This window comes from Euprymna scolopes, chromosome 28 (genome assembly GCF_053919585.1).
Source record: "Euprymna scolopes isolate OS-2025 chromosome 28, ASM5391958v1, whole genome shotgun sequence".
Taxonomy (NCBI): Eukaryota; Metazoa; Mollusca; class Cephalopoda; order Sepiida; family Sepiolidae; genus Euprymna; species Euprymna scolopes.
In genome coordinates this window covers 26,768,927-26,781,502 of record NC_136509.1, presented here as the reverse complement: position 1 = coordinate 26,781,502, position 12,576 = coordinate 26,768,927, and the positions used below count along the sequence as shown (strand labels likewise).

At 36.7% G+C, this 12,576-nt stretch overlaps 1 protein-coding gene across 1 annotated transcript in view; it reads right to left on the bottom strand.

Moving 5' to 3' along the window:
- LOC145249529 (epoxide hydrolase 4-like) overlaps positions 1 to 12,576 on the bottom strand; it is a 51,612-nt gene that overhangs the window by 25,646 nt on the left and 13,390 nt on the right. Inside the window, exon 2 of the mRNA XM_080111144.1 lies at positions 4,034 to 4,158. Coding sequence (XP_079967270.1) covers positions 4,034 to 4,158 — 125 coding nt within the window. The remainder of the gene's footprint in view (positions 1 to 4,033; positions 4,159 to 12,576) is intronic.

Sequence of the window (12,576 nt, the reverse complement as noted above, 5' to 3'; positions counted from 1 at the left end):
GAACGAAATCCATATTGAGTGTCACTTTATCATTTATCAATTAAAAATAACATTTGTTGATTAATAATTAAAAATTAACCTTATTTATGAATTTAAAAAATTAGAGAATAATAAGTTAAAATGAATGGACCGACTGTAGCTGAGGGGAAGCTGAAGGCTTTTGTTCACTGTGATAGAGGAGAGGACGCCACCACTATGACTGAACTGAAGATTGAACTTTGATCATATTTTTTTATTGCATTTTCACTCCAAACAAGGCACAATGCCACTTTGCCACTTGGGCGGGGGGGGGGGGCTACTATCTGGGACATAATATGTAGGGATACTGTGTAGGGTGTTGAGCAGCAGGATGTCTGTTTACATTACACTTGAACTTCTGCATGTCAGTACAGTCGGGTAAGCAGGAACCCAGAAGGTAATTCCAAAGTCTAGCAGTCCCAGGGAAGAAACTGTTAGAAGAGAAGGCATCATCTAGGCATATCTACTGTGTAGGGTGGGATTTTGTTGTTTGTTGTTATTGTCGGGGTATTTACATTGAAAGGGTACAAGGGCTTGTAGTTCGTTGGAGCAGTTATCATTATAATACTTGTAAAACAGGCAGAAGAATGCAACGTTTTGTTGATAGGACAGCGATTGAAGCCTAACTGATAGTGCGGGACCTATTAGGTTGGCGACTCTCTTTTGAACCATGTCTAAGAGGGAGAGACTAGTAGCAGATGCACCAGCCCAAATGTGCCAACAATACTCCATACATGGGTGAATGGTGGCCTTGTAGAGGTACAGGATACTCTCAGGTGTAAGTAACTTTCTAGCACGGTAGAAAGAGCCCACCTTCTTTGCAGCAGATCTCCCAACCTATTAACAAGCCCTTTAACCATTATGCCAAAATCGTCCTAACTAACAAATAAAAGTGATATTTGTTAAATATATGATTAAATTGTTAACTTATCAATTAACAAGATAATAAACCATGTAAAGTTAACGGAACAAACGCGTGTAAAGTCTGTATAAAGAAGAATGTAATAATATAACGGCTAACGGCACGGTCATAGTCCACATGAAAAGAGTTCAACGGAAGCCACTACGCAATCTACAAGATGATCCCTCAAAATTATCACCCATGAAATCGCTAAGAAAATCCACAATCTTTTCTGCAATCCAACCATATTATATACAAATAAACTTCAATCTATACTTGACTTGACCAGCAAGTTTCAGTCATAAATATCCAACAGTCTTTAGTTTTATCGCTGTTCAATGATAAACTCACTTAGATAGGATGTGCAAAATTGCCAATTACTCAGATGCATTCCTCTCTTTGCACTGCTCTGATTTGGGCTGTGATAGTCCTCTTCAGTTAAGGAATAGTCCGGAGATTATTTGATGGATATTGCATTTGAGAAAAAATACAGATAAAAATCTGGTGGATATAAAACTGTATTGATGAAACGATCATCAAAATGTCCCCCATCATAGAATGACAATATAACAAAGACTATTGGACATTGATGACTGAAACTTTTTTAGACAAGTTTGGCCTTTTCACGTACATTTGGATACGACTTATTTAAGTTGTGATCATCATTTCCAATTTGTAAATAGTCTGCGAACTGTTTGAAAACAAAATGTGGAGATGAAATGCTTTCTGAGTGTGAAACCAATTTAGGATCACACCTCTTATTGATGAGACAATCATATCATCGAGTGATGGTAGAATGAAGACTGTTGGATATTCAGAATTAGAACTTGGTGGACAAATCAGGCATAGTGATTGTCTGTATTTTTGAGATGAGGTGTTTTCATTTATTGAGATTGTCGGACTGCCTTCCTCATCTTGGTTGTTATAGTCACAACATTTCGGCCGTTTTGCCCTCCGGCCTTCATCAGTGTCCTAGTGACATATGGCCGAGTGGTCCTAGACGTAGTATCAAAGTTTACAGTTACCCAAAGGTGCTGAGTTCAATCCTGAACAAAGGCAGTGAAAAGTAACATTCAAACCAGAGAATCAGCAACTATGTCCCAGAGCCTAGCTGGAGTCCAAACACGGTACCCCCGTAATAATAATAAAGGGTTGGGTTCGAGACTCCTAACAAACGGTTCCCCAGTTCGACACAAAACACCTGATGAAGGCCGAAGGGAAAAACGGCCGAAACGTTGTGACTATAACAACCAAGATGAGGAAGTCAGTCCGACAATCTCAATAAATAAAATCAGACATAGATTGAAATATATTTGTACTTAATATGGTTAGATTGTAAAAAAGATTGCGAATTTTACTAACAATGCCATGAGCGGCATTCTTTGGGTATCACCCTCTTCAAGAAAGTTAGTAGGTTTATATTTGATCACTCATATTTATACGGAAAATTAATTTATGGAATAAGGATATTGCATTCGATTTTTTCTGACCATATTTATCTGGTAAAACTAGATTTATTACAGTGAATCTTAGGAGAGTTCTATTTAATAAGGCTCATTCTATATGTCTTGAATTTATTATTCCTGATTTATTTTATTATTTATTTATTTTTTATTTTTCTCTTTCTTTTTCTATCCATTTTCTATTTCACCTCCTCTTCCTTGCTTACCCCTCCACCCACCTCTCTATCATCTACCTTCTGCACTACCTTCCCACTTTTCCCCTACTTCACACCTCCATCTTTTCCTCTCCTCACTTACCCAACTCACAAAATACAGCATCTACCTCCCCTCTTCCTACTGCTGTCCCCCCCCCGATTTTTTTCCAAGCTTCACTTTATAGAATATCGAGTTCTATTTAATAATTTTCATTTTACCAAGTGAATATGGTAGGACCCATCAACCAAAATATCTCGGTTTAGCTTTAATGATGTGTTTTTGTCCTTAATAGCATGTTACCTTGCTTATCCACTGTTCCCTAAACTAATTTTCCATTTTATCTGAAATATTTTATTTCATATTTACTCTCTTTATATGGACATATAAAACACATGAGTCATTGTTGAAATTGTAAATACAATAAATAAATGAAACAGAGTAAAACATCTGATGTGCTGATTCTGGAGCCCTCGAATTATTACTCTTCACGTCTCCCCTCCCTAATCTCTAGTATGCCCCAATCCCGGCTTTTCACATACCTAATCACCACGTAAACACTGCCCCTAACCAATCATCAATAATACACACCAAAGAAATGTTTGGCTAACTATCAAATTTTCTGCTTTTCACTGTAACATTATCTCTAACCTTAACCTTAAACGTAATCCATTACTTAATATGACATAATCACATTGAGACATCAGTTCTTGTTAGATCACCAGAGTTTAGCAATGTTAAGCCCAATCAGTACCAGATGGGTGATTATCTGGGAATGCCAGGTGCTGTATAAAGGAGGATGTCGACATTTATGGCAGCTCCTGCATTCCAACTGGCCTCCAGCTGTCTTAACCCTGTTCTGTTGCTGGATCAGTCTGGTTGGGATATGAGAATGAGGCTGGCTCTGTGCAAACCAGCTTCATTTATAACAAACTCGCAGCACGAGTCATCCATTATTATTAGGATGATCAGACAGACAAGCATAACATAACGTCCCTAACGTTACCCACCCAGCCTTTGAGATTTTCTCTTTCAGATCACTATTCCAAACTTACACATACACTATCACACACAGTTATCCACATAAGAAGGGAGTTAACGGGGGTCAAGTTAACGGGGGTCAACTACATGGACTGATGACGTGAGTGTCTCAAGTTCGAATCCAGTTTATTCTACTTAGTCACTTTCACTTAGGATTTAGGATGTTAACAACCTTCACATAGCTCCTCCTGTAAGTAGCTTATGTCTTTCTAGGAAGAATTTTGACTAGAAAAATATGGAAACCAATGCTGACAATAGAAACTTTGGATTCGTATGATATGAAACACATAAGAAAAATAAATTAATATTTTGGTGCAATAATAATAATAATAATAATAATAATAATAATAATAATAATAGTCGTTGTTGTTGTAGTCGTCATCGTTGTCATGAAATTAAAAAAAAAAAACTGTTTTACCTGTAGTATTTACTAAACTCTCGGATCTGAAAACGCCAAGTATACCAGCAATCCATTAATCCATGGATAAATAGCATCAAAGGTTTATCTTCATCCCCACAAGCAACATAATGCAGCTTCACCTCCTGAAAAATAAATAAATAATTAAAAAAAAAGAAGAAGAAAAGTGAGAATAATAATATGGCAACACTTTATGTTTCTGAATTTTGGGGATGAGGATTGATATTTGGTTGGTGCAAAAATAATGTCGTTTTTTGACATTCAACTTCAAAAAATCATAACTCCTTTATCAATTGGAATCTGAACCATTAGAATCAACACATTTTTTGCCAACAAGAAACAAGTTTATTTATCCTATCAGCAAAAAAATCCAGAGTTCTGGAAGGGATGAAGTCATTGAAGGCCTATTTGGCATCATCTCGGCTTTTGAAGCATTTTTTGTGCAGGAAGTTGTCGAGATGCTCGAAAAAATGATAATCAGTGTTCGAGAGGTTATGGGAATATGACAGATGAGGCAGTTTCGTAGCCCAATTCGTTCAGCTTCTGCAGGGTCAGTTGAGCAACATGCAGGCGAGCGTTGTCATGGAGGAGAGGTGGTCCCATCATATTGACCAATCTCGAGTACATACGTTGGAGCTTCTGGTGCATTTCGTCAATTTGTCGGCAGTACTTCTCCTCCATAATCGTTTCGCCCGGATTCAAGAAACTGTGATGGATGAGACCGGCCGCAGACCACCAAACAGTTACCATAACCTTTTTTTGGTGCAATTTCAGCTTCGGGAAGTGTTGTGGGGCTTCTCTGGCATCCAACCTCGATGCTGAATGTTGCCGGTTGTTGTAGAGGATCCACTTCTCATCACACGTCAGAATTCGTTCGAGAACTGGGTCGTTTTTGTTGCACAGAAGACACCTCAAAACGACGACTTTTTAAAATTATTGTTGTTACAATATTTTTGCAATATAATGGGGTATGATCCCGCATAGTCAGGAGATTCAATTTATAAACGATGCTGCTAGGAACTGACGAATTGAATTAATTCGTGTTCTGCTACTAACCAATCAGAAACCAGAATTGCTCCATAAATATTAAACATTTCTGTAGCAATTTCGCATATGTTTTTTCCGTCTCAACACGGGAAGAATCTTTTGCTCTATGGATTCCAACTTGAGAACTGTCTACTGCAAACCAGTCAACTCCCAGGATTTGTGCAGAACAACGAAATATTGGAAACTGTTCTGAAACTAAACATGGCTTACACTTCTAGAATTGTTCAATTCATACGGCACCCATATATCCAACTTTTTTTACTTCTTTATTTGCTTTAAATGGCGAATAACTGTTGAGTGGTCGACTTTGAGTTCAACAGCAACTTCTCGTGTGATTTTGCAAAGATTAGTTTCAATTAAGGATTTCAAATGTTCATTATCAACCACAGTCAGCTGGCCGCAACCGTCTTAATCTTTGAGTTTTTCGTCACCGTTGCAAAATTTCTTGAACCACCATTGTGTCACACGTTTGTTAATGGTTCCTGGGCCAAACAAATCATTGATATTACAAGCTATCTCGGCAGCTTTTCAGCCTAGTTTGAACTGGAACAAGAAAATCATGTGGATTTGAATTTTGTCCATGCTGTTGAACAACCTGCAAAAAAATAGAATGAAGAGATTAAGAACAGTAACAAATAGTACAATTCGATAGCGTGAAAAACGTGCTTAAAAATGATATATAGCATAGCCATATATATCAATAAATTAATTCAAAAATCATATATAAAAGTGCTTCTGTGGTACTAGTTTTCAAAAATTCTGGCAAAAGAACTGACCCATTAAATTATCACCCCATTAACCTCCTCCTCCTTTTCGCCAAAATATTTGAGTCCATAATTAACCAAGCTCTAGGCCATCATCTTACAGATGCTAAACTTCTGACCGACCAACAATATGGATTTAGGCAAGCCTGTTCCACAGCAAACATCCTAACTGTAATCTCTGAATGTATATACCATTCACTTGACAAAGCAGGGGAGGGTAAAGCGGTAGCTCTAGATTATATCTAAGGCTATGGCATGAAGGTCTTCTCAGGAAAATCAGATCATACGGTATCACTGGACAAATACTTAACATAATTAAATCCTTCTTAGATGAGAGAAAAATCCAGGTTGTCCTCGACGATCGTATATCTAAACAATATGATATAAATGTGGGAGTGCCTCAGGGGTCTATCCTTGCCTTGGACTTTTATTATTCCTAATATTCATAAATGACTTTCCTGACAAAATTATCTCTGAGATGGGTATATATGCTGATAACACCACGCTCTATAACAGACACAACAGGAAAACAAATAAACACATATCTAAGGAAATGGCAGAAACACTAGAGGATGACATCCAATCTGTAGTGGAATGGGGACAAAAATCGATGGTCACATTCAATGTTGCCAAGACTAAACTTGTTTCCTTCAATAATTACAAGAAACCTTCTCTACCACCAATAGCAATGCCAAAGACTCTTTATCTGAAAGTACTTCTTTTAAACTCCTCGGCCTAACGTTCACAGGAAACATGAGTTAGAACAATTACATTGAGAGCATTGCCAGGACCGCTGCAAAGAAGGTAGGTTCTCTCTACCATGCTAGAAAGCTACTAATGCCCAAAAGTATCCTGTACCTCTATAAGGCCACCATTCGCCCATGTATGGAGTACTGCTATCATATTTGGGCCGGTGCATCTGCTACATATCTCTCGCTCCTAGACAAGGTTCAAGAGAGTTGCCAACCTGATAGGTCCTGAACTGTCATCTAAGCTTCAGCCTCTGCCCCATCGACGAAATGTTGCATCCCTCTGCCTGTTCTACAAGTATTTTAAAGGTGAATGCGCCGATGAACTGCAAGCACTTGTACCTCCTCGACGTAAATACCCCTGACAAACCCGACAAGCAGGTAAATCACACCCCTTCACTGTAGAGATCCCTAGATGTAAGAGAGCCTTCTACTCCAGTAGTTTCTTCCCCTGAACCGCTAGACTTTGGAATTCCCTTCTGGGTTCCTGCTTCCTCAACTGTACTGACATGCAGAAATTCAAGTGTAACATGAACCGACATCTTGCTGCCCAACTCCCTACATAGTACCCCTGTAGTTTATGTCCCTGATAGTAACCCCCTACATCAAAGTGGCAATGTGCCTTGTTTGGGGTGAAAATGTAATAAAAGAACCAAAAAAAAAAAGAAAAATACATGAGAAAACAATATTAAGAATTCCCATTATTTAGATTATTCAGACTACTGTTCTCATCTTGGTTGTTATTTGCACAAGGACTCGTGGCGTAGTGAATAAAGTACTTGGTAAGATTCAGTTGTAAGTTATACATTTCTGGAGGTTGAAGGTTCAATCCTCAGTGTGGGCGGCACTAGAAGTACAATTGCGATTGGCTTCTACCACGCCCACTGAGTTAACCAAAGAAAATATATGTACTTTGGGGCTTTTTGGATAATTTCCCCGGCAATTTGGAACAATGCAAGAACAAATCATGTTGGATACCAAACTGAGAACTGTAGACGAAACTGCTGCTGAGAGGGACCTTTAGCCTAGACCATATACCTACAAGTAGATCTGATAATGACGTCACGCTGTCATGTGCATCGGTTTTCTTCTTACTCGCGGTAGCCACGCTTCTACCCAGTCATGACTGTGACTGAGTGGTGATGTACACGCATAGTGGCAGCATGAAGAATTTAGATTTAAAATAAATAGACAATCAACTCAAATCTTAAGTCATCCTTTTGCAGATTATGACATGCTGATTTAGTAGAAACATGTACAGGACAGATTTTTATTGGCAGGAATAAGTATTTTCAGAAAAAAAAAAACTGCTTTTCATTTTCTACTTTTCTGCGATTTATTATCACCGATTTGTAAAGGAAATCAAACCAAATAATTCACACTAGCAGGACCTATGGAAATTCAACAGGGGACTCATATGTATTATAGTGATGTTGGCATTCTGTAGATGTTCAGTGTAAATGGAGACGCTCTGATATTATTGTAGCTTTTTTGTTAAAACTTCAAAAATATTTATCTAAGCTAGCACGAACACCCGGCAAAGCCCAGTTGTAAAGAGTACGCTTAAATAGGATATTTTAATTCTTACAGATTTCGTATATATTATTATAGAGTTAATGTTCTATTGATTTTTATATATTATAAAGTTGCGATTTCAAAAATAAAAAAAAATATATCCATATGACTTGGGTGCATTAGCTTGAATCGAAACAGAAATAAAAATTTATGAAAAATATATATATATATATATATATATATATATAACTTGAGTTCCTTCAGCCATAATCGAAACCAGAACCAAAACTTATGAAGAATTCTTGATAAAATTATTTATAAAAAATAATAGATTACTGGAGTGCCATCAGTTATAATTGAAACCGAAACAAAAACTTATGAAGAATTCTTGGTAAAATTATTTATGGCAAGAAACGGAAGTGCATAACAATTAAATGACCTGGATTTAAGCGTGACACAGAAAATAACACACATGCTATCGTATTAATATGTAGATAATATGGTCGTTTATGTTTTCAATGTACTTGTTCCAGTTCATGTTGCCTGTGAATGTTAAGCTGGGGAGTTTGAACAATGAACTCTCTGGTTAATATAAATATAAAAGTCCATGTGGCCCCTGTATCCAAAAAAATTGGCCACTTCAGGTCTAGACTTTTTAAACATTTTTTTTTAACTCTTTATTCATTTCTTGATAGAACAACTAAAAGTAAAGTTGATTGATCGTATGGATAGACTTTGCCATTACTTTTCATAATCTTTGATCATTAACAATGTCAAGTGTAAGTGATAACCTTTTTTTTTTTTTCAAAAGATTTGAAACACTCCATCATTTGATAAAGAGGTCAGGTTAGGGTTAGAAAATATATTATAGAACAAGGTCACGCACATCACACCATTATGTAGACATTATGACTAGACAAGGAAGATTTATCATTAAGGAAAAAATTATGAAAACCAAATCACTTTGTTTTGGTCCTCTTTCTCAACACTGACATATTCCCAATTTTGGAATTGTGATACTAATACTCATCTATATACATAATACACACGCACAAACAAATTTTACTAAAAATCGAACTTGAACACTAAAAATTTTTTAAAATAAATAAATATAACAATTACAAATAAATTTAACATGAACGATTTTATCGCTTAAATTTTAAAGATTTTATTTTGTTTTTATTTGCTGCAGATCACTGGGACACTTACTGCAGTACAGCTAAAAAACAACATTACCAGTCAATACGAGTTTCAGGAGATTTCAAAACACCTACCATTTGATAAAGAGGTTTTACCTCGAAATATATCCTGGAACTCGGTCACATGCATTAGCTCATTGTCTAGAAGTTTTAACTAAACAAGTAAGATTTACTATAGAAAAAATTATAACATCTGAAAAAAAAAAATGTAATTAGATTTTTTTAGAAAACTACTTCCGTTTTTGTTCTCTTTCTTAATAACACTAACAGGATTCCATTTTTTGTATTGTGATAGCCTTCAATGACTCCTACTAAATATGCGCAATGTTTCAAACAAACTACATCACCTTATTTTCTCTACTAGTCGACTATGAAAACTGTAATTTGAAGTTGAGCTGTCAAAATTACTTTGGCCAAGAAAAAGAAATAAAATCAAACAAAAATGATGAATTTGCTACGGAACTAGCAGAGTAACATAATGTTGTGTGGTGTCATAAAGAACAAAATGGAAAAGTAAAAAAACAAACAAAAAAACAATGTTTACAGTATCTTTTCTCCCTCTCCCCTCTCATTCTCTCTCTTAATTGCCTCTAATCTTTCATCCTGTCCTTCCCACATACCTCTGTTCCTCCTACAGCTTCTGTCTCTCTGTATACCTCCCCCCCTGACTGCTCTTCTATCTCTTAATCTATACCTCTCACTTTCATTAAACCTCTCCTCCTTACACATCCCTTACAAATATGCAATATAATAAAAATGAAGTAAAAAAAAAAATAAAAGGAGTGACTGTTTAACCTAGTTTCAGTGTAGTTTTTGATACACCTATTTTTTTTAATGAACTACCAATAAGAATGTAAAACGTCATTTGTACCGATATGACGAGATCCCTGGCGACACCAGATGATCTTGCTTTTCAAATAGAGGAAGAGAAGATGGGAGAGGATGAGGTATGGTTGGGGGGGGCATGCTGATACTTGGTCAAGGAAAAACAGATGTTTATGAGATTCCTGTCCCCAGAGAAGAAATAAAATATTTCAATGAAAAAAAAAAAAATAAATAAATATGATAATGAGATTCTCGAGTTGGCAGAAAAAACAATACAGCGTCGTTTTCTGGTTTAGGTTAGAACAACAATTCAAATTATTAAAGAAACAATGTTCTGTTGAAAGGTACAATGACTTGGGTTCAAAGGGTCTGCTCTGGTGTCTGGGAGATGTTGTCATTTGGGTCCACCTGTTGTATTTAACTACCAGATCACTAACCAGTGATAAGTTAGTTGGACAGATAAATAAATAAATTGAACCTAGGGAGAGATATGGTCATGAAAGACGAAGAAGAGAGAAAAGAAAGAGAAAATGAAAAGAATAAAATAATTAGTTCACGAGAGAAGAAAAAGAATAAGAGAATGGAAAAGAGAAGAATAACTCCAAAAAGGTGGAAGGAGGAATTACTGATTTGATAAAAACGATTGGCTTTTTAGGGTTAGGGGGCTTTTTACTAGCTGGCATTCGAGGCGTCTACATCGCTCTCACCCCGCCTGGGGGGGGGGGGCGAAACATCCATAAGAGCTAAGTTGAAAAGCTCTTGTTCTTAGCTGGGAAATTAATTAGAGGAACTTAACCTGCATCATGAAGCTTGGATCAAAGAACTCGACTATAACAAGTGTAAAACGATTTATGAATAATTATTTTGTTTCGCTATATAAAAATGTCCCAGAGTTTTTCCTTGTTTCTCGATTTGCCAGCCTGAATAAAGATGCAGTTTATTTCAGGTATGCCCTGACGCCAGATGATGAAGGAGACAGACTGGGTCCAGCACGAAGCCAGAGTGACGGCCGAAATTGACAATGTTGCCACACAGACTTAGGGTTATGCACATTTTGCGTGCCCTGAGCAGCAGAAGGATATTTTCCAGTGACCAGTGAGAGTCTGGTCACTCTTGAGGGGTCCACCACTAGACAAGTAAGAATGTAGCCCTGCTGGGTTGCATCTATGGTCCTGTGAGCTGGGAGCAACGAACACAGCCAGAAATACATCACAAGTATGCTCCCGTGAACCAGGATAGTGACGGATGCGGCCCGGCCCTCGGACGGAGAGAGGGTGTTAGGGTTATACCCTGCTCTCACACTTATTTGATCCCTGGTAATCCAAAAGAACTGAATATTACAGTATTTTGTTTACTATGACTGTATCAGTATCACACTTGATCCGATGATGCTATGTTTGCAAGTGTGTCTTTTTTTTTACTGTTATTTCATCCCAAACGAGGCACACTGTCACTTGGACGTAAGTGACTATTATTTGAGACAATACTTATAGAGACAATAATATAGGGAGTTGAGCAGCAAAGTGTCTGTTCACATCTGCATGTCAGTATAGTCCAGAAAGTGGGGAACCCAGAGGGAATTCCAAAGTCTAGCAGTTCAAGAGAAGAAATTATTAAAGTAAAAAGGATTTCCAGCATCTAGGGATCTCTACAGTGTAGGGGTGGGATTGTATGGTTTCTGACTTTTAGCCAGACACATACCTACATCGGTTGAGGTCAAGTTCATAACCCTGCCCTTTAATTAAAATATATTAGATAGCCTCTAATTTGACTTGTTTGTAAGGGAGTGGAGGGTATATTTTAATAGTGTATATTTTATTTCAGCGTTTACACATATGATGAAAGGTTGGTTATGTTATATATTTGATTGTATTGTTTTTAAAAACGTGGTACAGTAATACCTTGGTACACAAGTGCACTAAGATATGATTTTTTTTTAATATGATGATACATTGTATCTATTTATGCCCTGAGATACAAGTTTTTTTTTTTAGATATGATTTAAAAAATCATGTGATGTTAAAAATTTAAAAAAACAAAAAGCTGGGGAAAAAAAAGGAATACAAAATGCAAAGCAAGAAAAAAATCTGTGTTTGGATAGTTGTGCATATGTGCATCTAGGCTAGGCTATGCTCTCTCAACCCTCTCTCCCTGCCTCATTCTCCTCCTAGCTCACCTTCGTTAGCCGCTCATCCTTGTCTCCATGGTAAGTTGGTTATAATTTTATTCTTTTTGTTTTTTTAACTATTAAGCATTTAGTAAGTTCATTCAATATTTTTAATTGCATATAATCTTGCCCATTTTTAGTTACTATATTGTGTGTGTGTGTGTGTGTGTGTGTGTGTGTGTGTGTGTGTGTGTGTGTGTTATGCTAGCACTCGTCTAGGTGGTGAGTACAACTCTATTTTTTTATAGTTTTTATTATTATTTATTATTATATATCA